Below are 23,004 nucleotides of genomic sequence, written 5' to 3'. Positions count from 1 at the left end.
GATGGTGAGCTACTTGGTGGGTGACAAATCCCACACCCCATATTTTCTGCCGATATGTATTAGGCCCATGTATGGATTAGGCCCATTTTCGGCCGCCGGAATTTCGGTGCACCCCTACTTATAACATATTGTAAAGAAAAATGTAGGGTGTGGCAAGGATTACCCCTATCCGTTTCAGGGAGAATAAATCTGATAAAATTGATCATATTACCGAAGTGTCTGTATATTCTACAGCATGCTCCATACTTAGTTCCAAAAGCAATTTTTCTGAAACTTAACTCCTTACTTTCGCCCTTTATCTGGGGAGCAAACAGACCCAAGTTGTCAATGGTGAACCTAACCCGTTTTAAAAAAGGAGGTATGTCCTTGCCAGACATTTACTTGTACTACCTTGCAGGGCAATTGAGGAATATCAAGTCATGGTTAAATCCGGAAGCTTCTCTCTGTAGACAGGAGAAACAGCTCGCCGAATACCTGGGTCTCACTAATCTATGGCCGGTTCTAGAACAACCGAAACTGTTCCCACGTAAATTATTACCAATTCATAGAGTGGCAGTCCAGGTATGGACAGCCTGCAAGCGGTTACATGATGTGGAGGCGGATCTATTGGAAACCCCGGTTTGGGATAACCCCATGTTCCCTGATTTGATGACACTGCAAGACTAGGCATTCTGGATGGAACATGGGGTCATCACATTGGGAAACCTCTATAGTAATAATGTTTTCAATGATTTTGAATCCATGAGCCGTAAATTTGAGTTGCCGAGACAGGCATTTTATAGATACCTACAATTGAGACACGCCCTACAGACGCATTATCGAAACACCCCAGTCCTCTTGTCCTCTTTTCCAATGATTGGTATTATACGCTCTCAAGGACCACGAGGCTTCATATCAGCACTACATACCCACCTCTTAGATGTCAAGCTGAAAGGTACCCCGATGCTAGCGTTAGATAAATGGAAAGCTTTGATTCCTGACTTATCCAATGAAGATATAGAGGACGTGCTGGAATCCCCCACACTAGTGTCACCGGCCATAAATAATAAATTTATTCAAGTGTGTATAATACACCAAAGTTACCTAACTCCGTCCAGACTATTTAAGATAGGCAGACGTGCCCACTCCGAATGTCACAGATGCACGTCAGAGGGAGCTGATTTCTGGCACCTTGTCTGGGCATGCCCAGTTATACAATCATTCTGGGGTGAGGTTATAAATTTGCTTTCAGATCTCATAGACAACACACTCCCACTACATCCGAAAACTTGCATTTTTGGAATATTAGATGAAATTGCATATTCTCATCACACTAGGATATTTTTGAGAGAGACATTATTTTTAGCGCGCAAGGCAATAGCCATGAGATGGATGGGTGACAGGGCACCTACCCTAACGCAATAGAAAGAACTGGTTAACACTATCATACCATATGAGAACATAGTGTATAAGAATAGAGGCTGCTCGCCCAAATTTCAAAAAGTGTGGGGGACATGGTGTGCGTCTTCCAGGACTGCTTACTCTGCTCGAAGGTTAACTGAAGCTTTAAATGCAGAACAAGCTGGATAGATGTAAAAACTTTGAAAGTTGGAAAAAATGGGTACAAGGTGGAAGCAACAGATTCTATGAGGAGTGCAACCTCTAGAAGGTTATATTCAGACATATAAATACCTCTTGTCTAGATAAGAAAACGCAAACAAGTGGATACAGCATAAGTGTTTATTGTTCTTTTAATATGCAAAGTCATGCTACTGTTATGTAATTATCGGAAATTACTAATGTACATTGTCATAGATTGTGTACAATGATTGTCATCATAATTGGCTTTGTTCAATAAAACGAATAAAAAAAAAAAAAATCAGTTTTGAATACCTTGAGGGGTGTAGTTTCTTAGATGGGGTCACTTTTATGGAGTTTCTACTCTAGGGGTGCATCAGGGGGGCTTCAAATGGGACATGGTGTCAAAAAAACCAGTCCAGCAAAATCTGCCTTCTAAAAACCATACGGCGCACCTTTCCCTCTACGCCCTACTGTGTGCCCGTACAGTAGTTTACGGCCACATATGGGGTGTTTCTGCAAACTACAGAATCGGCGCAATAAATATAGCATTTTGTTTGGCTGTTAACCCTTGCTTTGTTACTGGAAAAAATGGATTAAAATGAAAAATTTGCCAAAAAAAAATCTAAATTCTGAAATTTTAACACCATTTGCCATTAACTCTTGTGGAACACCTAAAGGGTTAACAAAGTTTGTAAAATCAGTTTTGAATACCTTGAGGGGTGTAGTTTATAGAATGGGGTCATTTGTCGGTGGTTTCGTAAGCCTCGCAAAGTGACTTCAGACCTGAACTGGTCCCTAAAAATTGGGTTTTTGAAAATTTTTGAAAAATTTCAAGATTTGCTTCTAGGGAATGTAAAGTAATAACTATTTTTGGAGGGATTACTATGTATTATAGAAGTAGAGAAATTTGAAACTTGGAAATTTGCAATTTTTTTTCTTTTACAAATTTGGGGTAAATCTTTGGTGTTATTTTTATAAATAATAATGAATTTTTTTTTACTTCATTTTACCAGTGTCATGAAGTACAATATGTGACGAAAAAAACAATCTCAGAATGGCCTGGATAAGTCAAAGCATTTAAAGTTATCAGCACTTAAAGTGACACTGGTCAGATTTGCAAAAAATGGCCTTAAGGTGAAATAGGGCTGAGTCCTTAAGGGGTTAAAAAAGACAAACTGATGGAATTGCAATTTTGCGCAGTTCCCAAAAAAAGGTATAAAAAGTCATCAGAAAAGTTATATGTACCCCTAATTGTAGTAATCAGTCACCTCATACTGCAAAAAATGAGCCTCTACATGAGACATTTTGTTAAAGGCTTTTTTTTTTTTTTGTGTAAATCCAAAATAAAGAAAGACATAATGGGTATTGCCGCGGTTGTGACAACCTGCTCTATAAATATATCACATTATCTATCTAAGGCGAATGCAGTAAAAAAAAAAAAGTGCCAAAAAGCAATTTTCTGTTACCTTACATCAAGAAAAGCGTAATGCTAAGCGATCAAAAAGTCCAATATAGACCAAAATACCAGTCACCTCATCCCACAAAAAATGAGCCCCTACATGAGACAGTCACTCAAAAAAAATAAAGCTTTCAGAAAATGACACAAAACATGATTTCTTATCAAACATGTTTTTATTATGTAAACTGAAACAAAAAAAAAATACTTGGTTATCACCGTGTCCATACCAACCTGTATAAAAATAGCACTTTATCTTACCTGTCAGATGAACATCGTGGTAGCGGAATCCATAAAGGAATTCTTAGATAACCCGTACCTTGTATGGAGAACTTTAAAACACAAGTTCGCTCATCCCTAGTTACCTTGCCTCACAAAAAGCAGAAAATCGAACGATCAAAAATCGCATCCCAAAATAGTACCAATAAAACTGTCACCTTATCCTGTGGTTTCCAAAATGGGGTCACTTTTTGGAAGTTTCTTCTGTATGGGTGCATCGGGGGGCTTCAAATGTGACATGGTGCCTAAAATCCAGTCCAGCAAATGATGGGCTACTTCTGAGCCCTGCTGTGCTCCCATACAGCAGTTTGACCACATATGGGGTGTTTCTGTAAACTGCAGAATCAGGGTGATAGATATTGTTTAGTTTGGCTGTTAACCCTTGCTGTGTTTCAGGAAAAAAATGATTAAAATGGAAAATCTGCCTAAAAGGTGAAATTTAGAAATTTTATCTCCATTTTCCTTTAATTCTTGTGGAACAACCAAAGGTTTAATGAAGTTTGTAAAATCAGTTTTGAATAACTTGATGGGTGCAATTTCTAAATTTGGGTCCTTTATAGGTGGTTTTTACTATGTATTCCCCACAGTGACTTCGTAACTGAACTGGTCCTTAAAAAAAAAAAAAAAAAAATGGGTTTTGGAAATTTTCTTACATTTTTTAAGAATTGCTTCTAAAATTCTAAGCCTATTAATGTCTTTGAAAAAATGAAAAGGCGGCGGAGCCAAGCACGGCATGTGAGCAGACGCGAGGCTGCTGAGCTCCTCTGCATTATCGGCAAATACATCCTGTAAACGGGCGAACATAGTTCTCAAACAACCCCCTAATCTACCTCTGGGCTGTTACTGACCTGTCCGGTGCGCAGCAGGGCTGAAAACTCGCGGCCATGAAGATAAAAAAGGACGTCAAAAGCGGGGACAGAGATTTTCAAGATGGCGGAGCGGCAACCCCAGGCCTGACAGAGCCGCTTGGGGGAGGTGCAGAGAGATACAGCGGTGAGGCTGGAGAAATATGCCAGGACGCCGATGACACAGAGCACCAGGGATATGCATAAAAGGCAGACACAACTGTCAGAAGAATCGCTGGCAGATGTGGCTGAAAGAGAAGCAGCTGCAGGGGCGCACAGTACTAAATCCAACAGGTACAATGCCCTGCAGACAGAAGATGATGACATCGACACAGGGGAGCAGGACTCTGACTCTGAACCCACCCTGAAAGATGTTATGCACGCTATATCAAAGTGCGGCAAATCACTGAATGCTCTCACTGTGCAAGTGGGTGCTATAAAGGAGGATGTCACTATAGTCCGCCATGACATGAAAAAGTTGGCAGAGCGCACCTCAGCTTTGGAGGTAAGAATGGGAGCAGTTGAGGATGCCATACCACCCATGAAGCGTGATGCTACAGAATATATGCGACGTCTAGACATTATTGCGGCTAAACAAGATGACCTAGAGAACCGGTCACGCCGTAACAATATAAGGTTGGTGGGAGTGCCTGAAAAAACCGAAGGGGCTAATCCTACAGACTTTTTTGAAACCTGGTTAAAAGAAAAATTTGGGGAGGCGGCGCTGACACCACTATTTGCGGTCGAAAGGGCTCATAGAGTTCCGACTCGCCCGTTGCCTCCGGGCGCACCCTCGAGACCAGTATTGATGAAAATATTACACTACAAGGACCGGGATATTCTACTGAGTAAAGCTAGAGATGTGGCTGATCTTACCATTAACGGGCAGAAGGTGGCGCTTTTTCCAGATTTCTCTCAGGAAGTGCAAAAAAGAGCTACATTCCTGGACATTAAACGTCGCCTTAGGGCGTTGAATGTATCCTATTCCATGATTTATCCAGCCAAGCTAAGAATTGTCGCACTGGGAAATACAACATTTCATGAGGATCCGAAGGAGGCGCTGAGATGGCTGGATCGACATGAACGGCAACTGGCGGAGAACAGCAGATGAAGTTATCCGAGATGATAAAGAACATGCTCCCGTGTGGGCGTACTTTTTGCTCATCATCTGGCAGTATGAGTATATGTGGGCGTGATTGGAGGGTATGAATGCTGTAGTGGTTGCATAACAGTTGTTATAAGGTTGAAATATGCATCAGAGTATTTAGCAGGTTTCAGTAGCCCGTTAATATCACTATATATGAAAATGCAGAGGGAGCAAGTAGACCTATAAGGTAAAGGAGGGATCTATACTACATAAACAATTTAAGTGTTGATAAGTTTTTAGGGTTAGCCAACCCAGTTACTAAAGGTAAATTGCTGAACAGTGCTAGGCCTCAGCAGCGGGTGCCGTTTTATCCCACGGGCCAATCAAACGGTGTTGTAGTGGGGACTCGTGGAGGAGGTTGAAGCACTAACTGTGTCTTTTTGGAGACAAAACTGTTAAAGGGGAAGTTACCAGTTGTTCAGATACTGCGGCCATGATAGTTCAGACTAACTATGTTAGAGCTTGGTTTGTATACCATGCACCAGAGAAATGTCTTGATATGTCTTCTATTTATATAGGGTTTTACCCGATGAATATGTGTGCAACGTGTAGAGATGGCAGGAACAATTAAATTTGTTAGTTGGAATGTCAGAGGGGTAAAAGATAACAACAAGAGAAAGGCAATATTGGATAGCATGAGGCAATGCCACTCTGTGATCTGTTGCTTACAGGAAACACATTTGTCTAAAGAACAGACATCGCTGCTCAGTCCTCGTTGGGCGGGGCATTGTTTCCATGCTACTTATTCCACATATGCAAGGGGTGTGAGCGTTCTCATACATAGGAATATACCATTCGAATGCCTATCCCAAAAAATAGATGCTGAAGGGAGATTTATTTGTTTATATTGTACTGTATTTAATACAAGATGTGTTATAATAGGAATGTATATACCGCCGCCGTATTCCCCTACTGTGCTCAGAACTGCTCTGGGTTTTGTGACGGATCTACCAGAGGTCCCGGTTTTACTGTTAGGAGATTTCAATACGGTAATACATACTGATATGGATAGAATGAGTGGGGGTCCACAATCTGCGGGGGGTGGTGTCACTCAGTTTGGCAAATTAATTCAGGAGGTCTCCCTGTTGGATTGCTGGAGGACGAAACATCCACAAACAAAACAATATTCATGCTATTCTACAACATATGGTTCCCTGTCAAGGATAGATATGATATTGGGTAATGAAAAAATAAAATGACATTTACAAAATGATGCTAACATAAAGTAGACAGTGGTAAAGTAATAAATATTTTGTGAGGTATCACTATCTGCCTTAGGGCTCTTTCACACTTGCGTTCTTGTCTTCCGGCGTAGAGTTCCGTCGTCGGGGCTCTATGCCGGAAGAATCCTGATCAGGATTATCCTAATGCATTCTGAATGGAGAGAAATCCGTTCAGGATGCATCAGGATGTCTTCAGTTCCGGAACGGAACGTTTTTTGGCCGGAGAAAATACCACAGCATGCTGCGCTTTTTGCTCCGGCCAAAAATCCGGAACACTTGCCGCAAGGCCGGATCCGGAATTAATGCCCATTGAAAGGCATTGATCCGGATCCGGCCTTAAGCTAAACGTCGTTTCGGCGCATTGCCGGACCCGACATTTAGCTTTTTCTGAATGGTTACCATGGCTGCCAAGACGCTAGAGTCCTGGCAGCCATGGTAAAGGGGAGCGGGGGAGCAGCATACTTACCGTCCGTGCGGCTCCCGGGGCCCTCCAGAGTGACTTCAGGGCGCCCCAAGCGCATGGATTATGTGATCGCATGGATCACGTCATCCATGCGCATGGGGCGCTCTGACGTCATTCTGGAGCGCCCGGGGAGCCGCACGGACTGTAAGTATACCGCTCCCCCGCTCCTACTATGGCAACCAGGACTTTAGCGTCCTGGGTGCCATAGTAACACTGAACGCATTTGGAAGACGGTTCCGTCTTCAAATGCTTTCAGTACACTTGCGTTTTTCCGGATCCGGAGTGTAATTCCGCCAAGTGGAGTGCACGCCGGATCCGGACAACGCAAGTGTGAAAGAGGCCTTAACAGAGAAATAAAAAAAATTTAAATTACACTTTTTCTTTATAAATAAAGGTGGTTTATATTGACTCAAATTTACCACTAACATGAAGTACAACGTGTCACAAGAAAACATTGGCAGAATGGCTTGGATAAGTAAAAGCATTCAATAGTTATTACCACATGAAGTGAGATATGTCTGATTTCAAAATATCAGCCTGGTCACGAAGGTGCAAAATGGCCCGGGGTTAACTAAGGCTACTTTCTTACCAGCGTTGGTGACTCAATTTCCACTATTGTGTTATGGGTTTTGTGTTTGTTTTTTTGTGTGGTGATCTGTGGACATATTGGTGTGTGTAAATTTTTTATCACTTTTTTTCTGCAGCTTTTTTGGGGGAGGAGAGGGGACGAAGCGACCAAGAAACTGCTGTTTTTTTTTTTGTTTTTTTTTCACTTCCCATTCACCATAGGGCATCAATACTTTGGCCTCTTTCAGACACAGCTATTGCTATATATATTAGAATTTAAAAAAAATAATTTTTAATATAGAGAGAGAGATATATATAGAGAGAGAGAGAGAGATAGAGAGAGAGAGAGAGATAGAGAGAGAGAGAGAGATATATAGAGAGAGAGAGATATATAGAGAGAGAGAGAGAGATATATAGAGAGAGAGAGAGAGATATAGAGAGAGAGAGAGAGATATAGAGAGAGAGAGAGAGATATAGAGAGAGAGAGAGAGATATAGAGAGAGAGAGAGAGATATAGAGAGAGAGAGAGATATAGAGAGAGAGAGAGATATAGAGAGAGAGAGATATAGAGAGAGAGAGAGATATAGAGAGAGAGAGAGATATAGAGAGAGAGAGAGATATAGAGAGAGAGAGAGATATAGAGAGAGAGATATATATATATATAGAGAGAGAGATATATAGAGAGAGAGAGAGATATAGAGAGAGAGAGATATAGAGAGAGAGAGAGATATAGAGAGAGAGAGAGATATAGAGAGAGAGATATATATATAGAGAGAGAGATATAGAGAGAGAGATATAGAGAGAGAGATATAGAGAGAGAGAGATATAGAGAGAGAGAGATATAGAGAGAGAGAGATATAGAGATAGATAGAGAGAGAGATAGATAGAGAGAGAGATAGATAGAGAGAGATAGATAGAGAGAGAGATAGATAGAGAGAGAGAGATATAGAGAGAGAGAGATATAGAGAGAGAGAGATATAGAGAGAGAGAGATATAGAGAGAGAGATATAGATATAGAGAGAGAGAGATAGAGATATAGAGAGAGAGAGATAGAGAGAGAGAGAGATAGAGATAGAGAGAGAGAGATATAGAGAGAGAGATATAGATATAGAGAGATATAGAGAGAGATAGATATAGAGAGAGAGAGAGAGATATATATATATATATAGAGAGAGAGATATAGAGAGAGAGATATAAAGAGAGAGATATAAAGAGAGAGATATAGAGAGAGAGATATAGAGAGAGAGATATAGAGAGAGAGATATAGAGAGAGAGATATAGAGAGAGATATAGAGAGAGAGATATAGAGAGAGAGAGATATAGAGAGAGATATAGAGAGAGAGAGATATAGAGAGAGAGATAGAGAGAGATAGATAGAGAGAGAGAGAGATAGAGAGAGATATAGAGAGAGAGAGAGATAGAGATATAGAGAGAGAGATATAGAGAGAGAGAGATAGAGAGAGAGATATAGAGAGAGAGAGAGAGAGAGAGAGAGAGAGATAGAGATATAGAGAGAGATAGATATATAGATATATATCTATATATCAATTTTTTTTTAACTTTCTATCCCCTCTAAGGGACTTAAAGAGTTTGTCTCACTTCAGCAAATGACATTTATCATGTAGAGAAGTTAATACCATGCACTTACTAATACATTATCCATATTGCCTCCTTTGCTGGCTGGATTAATTTTTTCCATCACATTATACACTGCTCGTTTCCAGGGGTTGTTATAATCTTTATTTATATAGCGCCAACATATTCCGCAGCGCTTTACAATTCAGGGGTTCATGTAAAGTCATAAATAACATAGCAACAGACAAGTCAATTATTACAAGAGGAATGAGGGCCCTGCTCGCAAGAGCTTACAATCTGAGGGGATAGGGGTGACACAAAAGGTAGAAGTGCTTGTTATGTACGATAGTCCAGCCATCTTGGGAGAATAGGGGAGCAGATATAAAGCCACATGAGCCGGTCAGCAGCCAATATACGAAGTGCTTCTGGGTGCAGTGGAGGGTGCAGTGGAGGCTAAAGCTTTAGGGAATGATGAATGGACTATGGGGAGGTTAGATCAAGGGAGGTGATAGGCCACCCTGAAAAGATGTGTTTTTAGCAAACGCTTAAAACTGCATGTTGTGATTAAGCCTGATTTCTTGGGGTAGAGCATTCCGGAGAACCGGTGCAGCTCGGGAGAAATCTTGGAGCCGGGAAAGAGAGGTTCGGATTTTTGTGGAAGACAGTCGTAGGTCATTGGCTGAACGGAGAGCACGGGTAGGGTGGTAGACAGAGATGAGGGAAGAGATATAGGGTGGTGCAGCACTGTGGAGGGCTTTGTGGGTGAGGACGAGCAGTTTGAATTGGATTCTATAGTGTATGGGTAGCCAGTGCAATGACTGACAGAGGGCGGAGGCATCAGAGTAGCGGTTGGACAGATAGGTGACCCTGGCTGCTGCATTAAGAATAGATTGGAGAGGGGAGAGTCTGGTGAGGGGGAGGCCAATTAATAGTGAGTTGCAGTAATCAAGGTGGGAGTGGATCAGGGCAACAATGAGAGTTTTTGTTGTTTCCATAGTGAGAAAGGGGCAGATACTAGAGATGTTTTTGAGGTGCAGGCGACATGAGCGGGAGAGAGATTGAATATAGGGGTTACGACCAGCCTGCTATCCAGCAGTGTTGCTTGCACACTAGGAAAAAGTGGCAGCCTCTCCGGTACCTGGGACCATGGGTGTGTGAGTAGGCCAGCACATTTTTCTATAGCGTGCAAGCGCGAAATGAGCAGTGTATAATGTGATGGTAAATGCCATTTGCTGAAGTGAGAAACCCTTTAAGCGTGCAATTGTTAGATCACTTATACCAGGAATGCCCAACCTGCAGCCCTCCAGCTGTTGCAAAACTACAATTCCCAGCATGCCTGGACAGCCTACAGCTATTACGGCATGTTGGGAGTTGTAGTTTTGCAACAGCTAGAGGGCCGCAGGTTGAGCATTCCTGATTTGTAACATAGACTACATTGGTTGGCCATTGCAGTCTGCAGTAAAATCGATGTGTTCCTATAATGGGGAACTTGGCTGTGGCAGGCCTAAGGAGTCTCTCAAAGCCTCCAGGCAGCCGCAGCAACTGAACGGCTCCTATAATCTAGTCACAGTTTGCCATTTGAGGCTTGGTATCAATTGGCAACGACATCTGAGGGGTTTAATATCTCCTACTCCTCATACTGTCTGCTTTATAATACGGCAGTCATTGACGAGCAGTGTTGCATGATCAACTCCTTTGCGGGCACCATGTTTAAAACACTGGCATGTATTTTGGACCACTGCACCCTTCAGATGTTTAATTTCATCAATATTTTTGGGATGCCTTTTTCACAGCCCTAGTTTTGCCACAGCATCTTGATATGGTTATTGGCCATTCTAAAATACAAATCTTTGGAACTGTTTGCTTTCTCCACTTTCTTGCCATATCTTTAGTGGCTGGGGTTTAGTGGAAGGGGAGGGACCATCACTGACACATTTACTGTCATTTATGGCAAAAAACTGGTGTGTAGGTTTCAGTTTCTGACTCGAGCATTACAGATGCGACAACTGTATTAAAGGGATTGGCTGGTTTCTCAGGATAGGTCAGATCATCACTATCCGATCGGCTGGGTCAGTCTCCTGACACCCCTCCGATCAGCTGTCGACATTGCAGCGGCGAGCAGGTGTAATTACTACTCTTCTGTCCCTATTCACTTCAATGGGAAGGAGCTGTAGCTGCACCTGCTCGCTGCTGCAGTGTTGACTGAGAGCAGGTAACCTGTGAAGAGAAAACAGCGCTCACACTCTTCATAAAAGATTAATTTAACACGCTCTCTTTACTAGAACACAGTGGCTGGCTGTTTATGCATACAGGTGCAATACATTTTCTGGCACTAAAAAGTGACGTTAAACTCCCTTCTGATTTTCAGCTGTGTCATGTGACCAGCACTCTGACTTTTCAAATACCTCAGCGTCTTGTATGTGCACAGGAGGCCAATATCTCTATGAATTCCTATGGGAGCCTCAATTCTAGTTGAATAGGAATGAATACAGAAGTAACTGACTTCCTGTCCTGTGTCAGTTCATCACGTGACACAGCTGAGGATCAGAAGGGGGGGGGGGATTACTCACAAATAGACACTAGTGAGAAGATTATCTTCAGTACCGTTTACTTTATGTACCTTTTTAACAGGTCACAGAATACATATTTTTGTGGGAGTGATTCTTAAAGTAATGTATTTTCTTCAGTATTAATACTTTTACATTATATTGATAACCATGTAACCTTGAAGTCCACACTGGGACAATCTTTTCCCTCTGGGTTCCCCACTGCCCTCAGTTTTCTAAAATTGTGATTTCTGTTCCAAACTGCAGTTTTGTTTGTGAAGGCTGCTTAAAGAAAACTGGTCGGACCAGAAAAGAGAACAAGTTTTCTGCTAAAAGTAAGTGTGTTTGTAATAAAACTCTCATATTGCTGCTTGACACTGCTGTGGTCTAACATTTGTTAACCTTTCCAACAGGGCTACCAACTACAAGATTGGGTTTCTTTTTGGAGAACCGTGTTAATGAGTTTCTACGCAGACAAGCAAATCCTGAGGCTGGAGAGGTGACAGTGCGTGTTGTTCATGCATCTGATAAAACTGTTGAAGTAAAACCTGGCATGAAGGCAAAGTAAGTACCAAATTGCATTTTTTTCATAACCAAAGCTTCAAGACCTGTATGGATGCCATAGGCTGACAGTTCATAGATTTTAGTGTCCTTTATGTTGCTCAAGCTCTATAATGTACTTCAAATATTTGGAGATTACATTTCAAGTGCTAATTCTGTTAAGTGCTATTTGTAAGATACATTAACTTATTTAGTATGGAATAAAGATCCTCTCATTGCCATGAAGGCCAACTTTTATGGCAAAAGCATGGGGTATATGTTTAACGGTCTCTATTTGTGAGGTGTAAGCATAAATTGTTAGATGCCAACCCCAGTTAGTGTCTGTCACATTTTCTAGGAAAAGGCTTTGCTGCTTCTGCACATGTGGATGTTTTCAATATCCGGCCAAAAAGTTGACCTAGGTCCTAATCGCCTGTATTGCATTTGCACCTGACTCTCTATATGTTGCTAAGAAAGTAGAGGATAGAAGGAAGTAGAAAATGGTGTCTCATTCTAGTAAGCACTAGTAAAGCATAATCAAATCAATTCGGATTCAGTTTTATTCATTATAATATTCGTTAGTATCCACACCCTCTGTTACTTGTAAAGCTTGTCTCATTAGGCCCCTTTCAGACAAGCGCGTGTCAGGCTCCAGACTCGCAGCACCTGTCCTGAACTTCCAGCACTGCCGGGGGCACATAGCATTATATTGGTTTATGATGATATGTAACCCTGCTATGTAACGGCTGTCACACGGCCATTTTTAGCACCAGTGAAAGTATATGGGGCTATTCACATGACCGTTCTTTTAACGGCCAGTGAATAGTGTCCGTCCAAAAATAGGACATGTCCTATTTTTGGCCGTTTTCACGGCTGGACGGACTCCATTGAAATCAACGGGACCGTTTTTAACGGCTGATTGACAGAAATGCACCCGGCTAACTGACGTTAAAGCCGGGTACACAGGCCATTTAGGGGTTAAAAAAAAACTAAACCTCACCTTATCCACTTGCTCGCGGAGCGGCAGTCTCTTCTCTCTTCATTGAGCAGGACCTGCGATCTGCGTGGTGACGTAACAACGTGGGAGTGCGCAGTGACGTCATCGTGCACCTTCGGCAGGTCCCGTTCTGTGAAGAGAAGAGACTGCTGCAGCGCGAGGAAGTGGATAAGGTGAATGTTTTTTTTGTTTTTTTGCTGTGGGACTCTATGGGGGACATTATAAAGCTGGGGGGGTGCTTGCTCGCATTTCAATAAGGCTGGCGGACGCACATGGACGACACTTGGGTTCTGGAGGTAGTTTCTTGGGGTTTTACTCGAACCTCTTCACGGTCCCCAAGAAAGACGGGTCGCTCCACCCCATCCTGGATCTGAAGGCTCTCAACCGGTTTGTCTGGGCCCGCCACATGGAGTCCCTCCGGTCGGTGATCGCCTCCCTGGAAGAGGGCAAGTTTCTGTCGTCCATCGACATATAGGACGCTTATGTCAATGTCCCCATCACCCCTTCCCACCAGAGATTCCTTCACTTTGCGGTGGGTTCTCTGCATTTTCAGTTCGTGGCCCTGCCCTTCGGTCTGGCTTCTGCCCAAGGTGTTGGTTCCCCTCATCGCCCTTCTGCGTACCAGGGGAGTTGCGGTGATTCCCTACTTGGATGACCTTCTGGTGAAGGCCCATTCCTGCGCAGACAACCTGTCTAGCCTCCACATTACCCTTTCGGTTCTGTCTCAGGGTGGCTGGTGAATTTTCCCAAGTCCTCCCTGGTTCCCGGACATGATCTTCGACACTCGCCTCGGGTGGGTCTTTCTTCCCCAGGTCAAGGTAGCGTCTCTTCATTTGGGGGTGGCTCGCCTCTGCGACCCGTCCCCTCTCATCAGGATGTGCATGCGGGTTCTGGGCCTCATGGTTGGCTATGCCCAATTGCACACCAGACTTCTCCAGAGGTTCCTCCTCTCCGGGTGGGACAAGTCTCAGTCAGGCCTCGATCGCCTGATCCGACTTCTCCCAGAGGTCCCCCTGGACTTGCGTTAGTGGCTCCTACCTCTCACGGTCTCCCTCAGCAGGTCTTTCCTTCTGACGGGTTGGCAGGTGATCACCACCGATGCCAGCCTGACGGGTTGGGGGGGCAATGGTTAGTGGAGGAGTCCTCCCTGTCGATCAGTGTCCTGGAGCTCAGGGCCATTTTCCTTGCCCTCTGCCGCTGGACTCCCCTGCTAGACTGTCTCCCGATCCGGATCCTGTCGGACAATTCCACGGCCGTGCCTTACTTAAATCACAAGGGGGGCACCAGAAGCTGGACTGTCCTCCGGGAAGCCTTGCGAATCCTGCCGTGGGCGGAAGAACACGTTTCCGCTCTCTCCGCAGTCTACATTCCCGGGGTTGACAATTGGGCGGCAGACTCAGTCTCCATCGTCTCGACCCGGGCGAGTGGTCCCTCTATCCGGAGGTGTTTCTACACCTGTGTCTCCGGTGAGGAAGCCCAGATGTGGACCTGTTCTCTTCTCGTCTGAACCACAAGATTCCGGCTTATGTCGCCAGGTCCCTGGGCCTTCAGGCTCTGGCGTTGGATGCTCTGGTTTTTCTTTGGTCTCAGTTCAGCCTCCTTTACCTCTTTCCTCCTTTTCCGCTTCTTCCCCGGGTATTCAAACACCTCAAGGAGGCTCGGGTCCCGGAGATCCTGGTGGCTCCGGATTGGCCCTGCAGGACGTGGTACGCAGACCTAGTGTTTCTGCTGGCCGACATGTCTTGGCAGCTTCCTCTGCGCCCCGACCTCCTTTCCCAAGGTCCGCTATTCCACCCGAATTTGCCTCAACTGCGTTTAGTGGCATGGCTGAGGCCGCGGTCCTGAGGTTTTGCGGTCTCTCGGAGTCTGTCATTCAGACTATGCTTCACACCCGCAAGCCCCAATCGGCCAGGATTTATCACAGTACCTGGCGGGCGTATTTTGCTTGGTCTGAATCTGGAAAGTTTCAACCTCTCTGCTTTTCTGTGCCAAGGATCCTGTCTTTTTCTCCAGGCTGGTTTTGACAAGGGTCTACTTCTGGCCTCTATTAAGGGTCAGATTTCGGCCCTGTCCTTTCTTTTCCAAAGAACTCTGGCTTCCCGTCCTCAGGTGAAGACTTTTTTTCTCCAGGGGGTTGCTCACTGTGCTCCCCCCTTTCGTTCCCCTGTGGAGCCATGGGACTTGAACCTTGTCCTTGACTCTCTTCAATCCTCTCCTTTCGAGCAACTGAAGGATGTCTCTTTTTTCCTTCACTTCTTTTAAGGTCGCCTTCCTTGTGGCGATTACCTCTATCCGCAGAGTCTCTGAGCTTGCTGCGCTTTCTTGCAAGTCTCCCTACCTTGTGTTCCACCAGGACAAAGTGGTCCTCCGTCCAGTTCCCTCTTTTCTCCTCAAGGTGGTGTCCTCATTCCATATTAATGAGGAGATTGTCCTTCCTCCTTTCTGTCCTAATCCCGCTCATCCCAGGGAGAGATCCATTTATCGTCTGGATGTCGTTCGTGCGCGCTGCCTGTACCTTCGGTTAACTGAGTCTTTCAGGCGTTCAGAAGGGTCTGCAAGCTTCCAAAGCCACCGTCTCCCGTTGGATTCGGTCGGCTGTCAGGGAGGCTTATGTTGCAATGGGTCTGGTTCCCCCCTTTCGGTTGACCGCTCACTCCACTAGGGCGGTCGGGGCTTCTTGGGCGGTTCGGCATCAGGCTTCTGCTTCCCAGGTCTGCAAGGCCGCCACCTGGGCTTCGCTTCATACCTTTTCGAAGTTGTATTAGATCCATTCCTTGGCATCTGCCGATGCCAGCTTGGGTCGCAAGCAGCTGTGTGTTTCATGGCTGTTTCTTCCCTCCCTCGTGTACTGCTTTTGGACGTCCCATGGTGCTGTGTCCCATGGTGTTGGTGAGGACAGATCCCACCCTCTTTGGTTATTTCTAGACGTCCGGAGTTTTTCCCGGGGGTTTTTGTTCTCGGTTTATCTCTGGTTTAGGACATGTTGGCTTCTTTTTGTTTGGTTTGTTGCTCCTACTGCTTTTTTGACCAACTGGTTAGCTCCAGCATGTGCAGTGGGTATAGCCCAGATGGGTGGAGCCAACACTTTTCTTTCTAGTGGCAGCTGGGCAATACCCATTGTGCTTTGTCCCCCAATGCATCCTACGAGAAGTATTTTACGGTGAGTACAAAAACTGATCCAAAATGGACATTAAAAATGGACACTTGGCCACAAAATGGAAGCACACACTGATGCAAAATGGCCATGAAAAACTGACCGTGTCTCTGTCTGTTTTTAACGGATGTTTTTTTTCCACTGTCGTGTGCATGAGGCCTTACAGTTCTGGAATGTATTGGATAACACTTAATATCAGACAGCTCAGATAAGATCTGAAATTTAACACATTCTGCAAGTTTGTACCAGCTGCGTATTTGGCTGAAGGTGTACTGTATATTGGGTGGCATTAGCATTTATGGAGCGCATGCTAAGTAATGGAGGCTTATAGCTCTAAGAGGGTTGTCCTGAATTTTAGAATTGAAGATGTATTCTTAGGATAGCCTGTCAATATTTAGATTGGTTGGGTCCTGACACTTGGCACCCCTGCTGATTAGCTGAAGCCTCTTCATTACCTACCAGTCACATGTATATGGCAAAGCAAATTACAGCTGCTCAGTCCTATTCAGGGGAATGAGACAGAACGGCGTAAAATACAACACACAGCCCTTTCAAACAGGTAATCATGTACCCCCAGCAATCTGATAATGATGGCCTATCCTAAGGATACGTCATTATTAAAGGAGTTCTCTGGCCCCTACTTGAAAATTGCATATCTTCATTACCTGTGGAGGGAAGGTTATTACACCAATACTTACCCTCCACAGCGCAGCCCTTCCTATGATTCTCTTCACGGTCACCTGACCGCTCCTGAAGCATTTTCAAGTCTTCCATTCCGGCACCGTCGTCTTCTTTTCCTGCCTGAGGCAGGAGACTTAAAGTCATCACTGACATCACCGCCACCTGCTGGCCTTGCTTTGTCCCGTCACTTGCACACTACTGGCTTCTATGTGTGGGAGCACTTTGGTGGCACTCTGGAAGGCACAAGGGGCACATTTGGGGCCCTGTGGATGGCGCTGTTATGGGGGCCCAGTGGGTGGCGCGGTTATGGGGGCCCAGTGGGTGGCGCTGTTATGGGGGCCCAGTGGGTGGCGCTGTTATGGGGGCCCAGTGGGTGGCGCAGTCATGGGGGCCCAGTGGGTGGCGCAGTCATGGGGGCCCTGTGGGTGGCGCAGTCATGGGGGCCCTGTGGGTGGCGCAGTCATGGGGGCCCTGTGGGTGGCGCAGTCATGGGGGCCCTGTGGGTGGCGCAGTCATGGGGGCCCTGTGGGTGGCGCAGTCATGGGGGCCCTGTGGGTGGCGCAGTCATGGGGGCCCTGTGGGTGGCGCAGTCATGGGGGCCCTGTGGGTGGCGCAGTCATGGGGGGCCCTGTGGGTGGCGCAGTCATGGGGGGCCCTGTGGGTGGCGCAGTCATGGGGGGCCCTGTGGGTGGCGCAGTCATGGGGGGCCCTGTGGGTGGCGCAGTCATGGGGGGCCCTGTGGGTGGCGCAGTCATGGGGGGCCCTGTGGGTGGCGCAGTCATGGGGGGCCCTGTGGGTGGCGCAGTCATGGGGGGCCCTGTGGGTGGCGCAGTCATGGGGGGCCCTGTGGGTGGCGCAGTCATGGGGGGCCCTGTGGGTGGCGCAGTCATGGGGGGCCCTGTGGGTGGCGCAGTCATGGGGGGCCCTGTGGGTGGCGCAGTCATTGGGGGCCCTGTGGGTGGCGCAGTCATGGGGGGCCCTGTGGGTGGCGCAGTCCATGTGTCAGCCACAATTTCCAGGCCAACCTCTGCTCCCCTGACCAGATAAGAGACTGTCTATCATACATTACTGTCATATCGTCATTTCGGTCAGGAGAGTGCGGTCTGCCTGGGAGATGTGGCGACACGCGGACAGTGTTTCCCAGGCTGATCATGGTCTTATCCCACGTGTATCACACATGTTGGCGCAAGATAAACCCTTCAGCAGTCAGGACCAAATGCACAGGACAGTATCCGTTCTGCTTTCTCCAAGTAGCAGATCTGCTAAAAAAGGATACTCCCTGTGTGAGATGTGCATTTTTTTTCCAGAGCCATTGAGTTGTATGGGTTTTAGATGTGCATTATGAGGACCAGAATAAGACATGTTCTATCTTTTGCTGTACAGATATATGGATGTGGAAAGCACATTGATGAAGTCCATGTGATTTCCGCATAACTATGTTAGTTCTGCAAAAAAAAGAACATGTCTTATTCTCGTCCTCATAATGCAGATCTGAAATCAATGGTACAAAAAAAAAGGGTCGCACAAGTACAGTATCCATATTTAGCGAATAAATGGATACGGTAGTGTGCATAAGGGTTAAGATAGACAGCTCAGCAGGCTGTATCATGCAAAATGGGATTAGATACACACTTCTGCAAGAAGTATCGCACACATACATGTTAGGATTAGATACAGATGTGCTTGCCGATTCTAGCTGTTTATTACACTCTGGAGATGGTGAGGGAAGAGTATGTGGACGGTCAGTGATGGGATTAGATACACAGCTCAGCAGGCTTGTATCACACAGGATAGGATTAGATACACATGTGAGGGCAGAGCCTGTGGACAGTCAGTAATGGGATTCAGACACTGAGTGAAAAGTAGATTCATGTCTGGGTGTAGAAAGATGGACACAGGAGTTATAGATGGAGTAGCCGCTGCAGACAGCAGTGTGGGGGCATGTCCAGCCTGTGACTCATCACTGTGCAGTGCAGCCAGGCTTGTGTATCAATAATTATGTATTCAACAAAACAGGGAACTGAAGAATGTAAACAGCTCTGCCAGGATAGTCTGATGTCTTCCAGGGGGGAAAGGAAAGCTCAGACATGAAAAACGGGTATTAGGGGCATATGTATGCATGGAGAGGGGTGTTGGGAGCACACAAAAAGAATTTAGATTTTGGGACCGGACAACCTCTTTAAAATCCTGGCTAAATCCTTTAACCGCCTCCAGACCGCCTAACGCAGGATCGCGTTCCGGAGGCGGCTCACTCAGGCAGAGTTACGCATATGTGCGTCATTTTGCGAGACGCGAGATTTCCTGTGAACGCGTGCACACAGGCGCGCGCGTTCACAGGAACTGCAGGTAAGCGAGTGGATCTACAGCCTGCCAGCGGCGATCGTTCGCTGGCAGGCTGTAGATGCGTTTTTTTGTTTTTATTTTTTTAACCCCTAACAGGTTTATTAGATGCTGTTTTGATAACAGCGTCTAATATACCTGCTTACCTGGTCCTCTGGTGGTCCCTTTTGCTTGGATCGACCACCAGAGGACACAGGCAGCTCTGTAATAAGTAGCACAAGCACCACACTACACTACACCCCCCCCTGTCACTTATTAACCCCTGATCACCCCATATAGACTCCCTGATCACCCCCCTGTCATTGATCACCCCCCTGTAAGGCTCCATTCAGACGTCCGTATGTGTTTTACGGATCCACGGATCGGATCTGCAAAACACATACGGACGCCTGAATGGAGCCTTACAGGGGGGTGATCACCCCATATAGACTCCCTGATCACCCCCCTGTCATTGATCACCCTCCTGTAAGGCTCCATTCAGACATCCGTATGTGTTTTACGGATCCATGGATCGGATCCGCAAAACACATACGGATGTCTGAATGGAGCCTTACAGGGGGGTGATCAATGACAGGGGGGTGATCACCCCATATAGACTCCCTGATCACCCCCCTGTCATTGATCACCCCCCTGTAAGGCTCCATTCAGACATTTTTTTGGCACAAGTTAATGGAAATGGATTTTTTATTTTTTTTGTTTTTTCTTAGTCTCATATTCCACTAACTTGTGACAAAAAATAAAATCTCACTTGAACTCACCATACCCCTCACGGAATCCAAATGCGTAAAAATTTTTAGACATTTATATTCCAGACTTCTTCTCACGCTTTAGGGCCCCTAAAATGCCAGGGCAGTATAAATACCCCACATGACCCCATTTTGGAAAGAAGACACCCCAAGGTATTTCGTGAGGGGCATGGCGAGTTCATGTAAAATTTTATTTTGTCACAAGTTAGGGGAATATGAGACTTTGTAAGAGAGAAAAAAAAAAAAATAATTTTCTGCTAACTTGTGCCAAAAAAAAATATTCTAGGAACTCGCCATGCCCCTCGCGGAATACCAAGGGGTGTCTTCTTTCCAAAATGGGGTCACTTGTGGGGTATTTATACTGCCCTGGCATTTTAGGGGACCTAAAGCGTGAGAAGTAGTTTGGAATCCAAATGCGTAAAAAATGCCCTGTGAAATCGTAAAGATTCTCATTGGAATTTGGGCCCCTTTGCGCATCTAGGCTGCAAAAAAAGTGTCACACGTGGTATCGCCGTACTCAGGAGAAGTAGGGCAATGTGTTTTGGGGTGTATTTTTACATATACCCATACTGTATGTGAGAAATATCTCTGTAAATGACAACTTTAAAAAAAAAATTATACAAAGTTGTCAATTTACAGAGATATTTCTCTCACCCAGCATGGGTATATGTAAAAAGACACCCCAAAACACATTGCCCTACTTCTCCTGAGTACGGCGATACCACGTGTGACACTTTTTTGCTGCCTAGGTGCGTAAAGGGGCCGAAAGTCCAACGAGTACCTTTAGGCTTTACAGGGTTGCTCACAATTTAGCCCCGCCCAAAATGCCAGAACAGTAAACACACCCCACAAATGACCCCATTTCGGAAAGTAGACACTCCAAGATATTCGTTGAGGGGCATATTGAGTCCATGAAAGATTGAACTTTTTGTCCCAAGTTAGCGGAAAGGGAGACTTTGTGAGAAAAAAACAAAAGAAATCAATTTCCGCTAACTTGTGCCAAAAAAAAAAATCTTGTATGAACTCGCCATGCCCCTCATTGAATACCTTGGGGTGTCTTCTTTCCAAAATGGGGTCACATGTGGGGTATTTATACTGCCCAGGCATTTTAGGGGCCCTAAAGCGTGAGAAGAAGTCTGGGATCCAAATGTCAAAAAATGCCCTCCTAAAAGGAATTTGGGCACCTTTGCGCATCTAGACTGCAAAAAAGTGTCACACATGTGGTATCGCCGTACTCAGGAGAAGTTGGGCAATGTGTTTTGGGGTGTTATTTTACATATACCTATGCTGGGTGAGAGAAATATCTCTCTAAAAGACAACTTTTCCCATTTTTTTTATACAAAGTTGTCATTTGACAGAGATATTTATCTTACCCAGCATAGGCATGTGATTAAAGACACCCCAAAACACATTGCCCAACTTCTCCTGAGTACGACGATACCACATGTGTGACACTTTTTTGCAGCCTAGGTGGGCAAAGGGGCCCACATTCCAAAGACCACCTTCAGGATTTCACAGGGCATTTTTTACACATTTTGATTTCAAACTACTTCTCACGCATTAGGGCCCCTAAAATGCCAGGGCAGTATAACTACCCCACAAGTGACCCCATTTTGGAAAGAAGACACCCCAAGGTATTTCGTGATGGGCATAGTGAGTTCATGGAAGTTTTTATTTTTTGTCACAAGTTAGTGGAATATGAGACTTTGTAAGGAAAAAATAATATAAAAAAAAATCATTTTACGCTAACTTGTGACAAAAAATAAAAAGTTCTGTGAACTCACTATGCCCATCAGCGAATACCTTAGGGTGTCTACTTTCCGAAATGGGGTCATTTGTGGTGTGTTTTTACTGTCTGGGCATTGTAGAACCTCAGGAAACATGACAGGTGCTCAGAAAGTCAGAGCTGCTTCAAAAAGCGGAAATTCAAATTTTTGTACCATAGTTTGTAAACGCTATAACTTTTACCCAAACCATTTTTTTTTTTCTACCCAAACATATTTTTTTTTTTTCAGAGAGATGTAGAACAATAAATTTTGAGAAAAATGTATATAGAAATGTAGTTTTTTTTTAAAAAAAATAAAAATTTACAACTGAAAGTGAAAAATGAAATTTTTTTTGTAAAAATTTCGATTAATAACAAAAAAAGTAAAAATGTCAGCAGCAATGAAATACCACCCAAATGAATTTTACCTCCTTTTCTTCTCACTAATAGAGCTTTCAATTGGTGGTAAGTTGCATTACTGAGCAATAAACCGTGAAAGTTGTGTAGTGCAGAATTGTAAAAAGTGGTCTGGTCATTAAGGGTGTTTAAGCTAGGGGCCTGCGCACTGCTTCACTGGGCCGGGGCATGCACACTGCAATGCCCATTTTGGGTACGGCATCAATTCAACAAGTGTGCATGCGCCAGCCGGCGAAGCAGTGCGCAGGTGCGGGATCTCGGCCGGACCTAGGGATGATCCAAGGGAATAGGAGGGCGGGCAAAGGAAGAGGCTGGAGGAGGAGTAACGGTTAAAAAGGCAGAGCAGCCTGGGCACCTACACACGGAACACTGCCCCTGGGCACTTGCGAGTGCTCCTTTGCATATGAAATAAACGTAGTTTTTCCTGCTTCTGGATGCCTAAAGAAAATAACAAAACGTACCATTAGAATCATGTATAGGTGTGCTACAGCGCCATGTAAGTGCTGTATATGGTCATATAGTGGTGACAGACTCCCTTTAACATCCTGTTATTTGATAGTTTGAGCTTATTCCGTTATTATTATTCTTCTCTGCCCCCCCTTTTTCTTTGCGCTACTACTACAGTTTTGGGGTTACAAACGCCAAACTTTCCACACTTCTTCGACCTATAGTGAGGTAAGTTGCTTGTGCTTTAATAAGCGAT

The 23,004-nt window shown here is 45.0% G+C and overlaps 1 protein-coding gene across 2 annotated transcripts in view; it reads left to right on the top strand.

Moving 5' to 3' along the window:
• EP300 (E1A binding protein p300) overlaps nt 1–23,004 on the top strand; it is a 256,187-nt gene that overhangs the window by 177,698 nt on the left and 55,485 nt on the right. For both annotated transcript variants that reach the window (XM_040408432.1, XM_040408434.1), the window contains exons 23-24: nt 11,929–11,996; nt 12,075–12,225. In XM_040408432.1, coding sequence (XP_040264366.1) covers nt 11,929–11,996; nt 12,075–12,225 — 219 coding nt within the window. The remainder of the gene's footprint in view (nt 1–11,928; nt 11,997–12,074; nt 12,226–23,004) is intronic.

This window comes from Bufo bufo, chromosome 9 (genome assembly GCF_905171765.1).
Source record: "Bufo bufo chromosome 9, aBufBuf1.1, whole genome shotgun sequence".
Lineage (NCBI taxonomy): Eukaryota > Metazoa > Chordata > Amphibia > Anura > Bufonidae > Bufo > Bufo bufo.
Note: the sequence above shows the minus strand (reverse complement) of the source record. Positions and strands in the feature narration are given on the sequence as shown.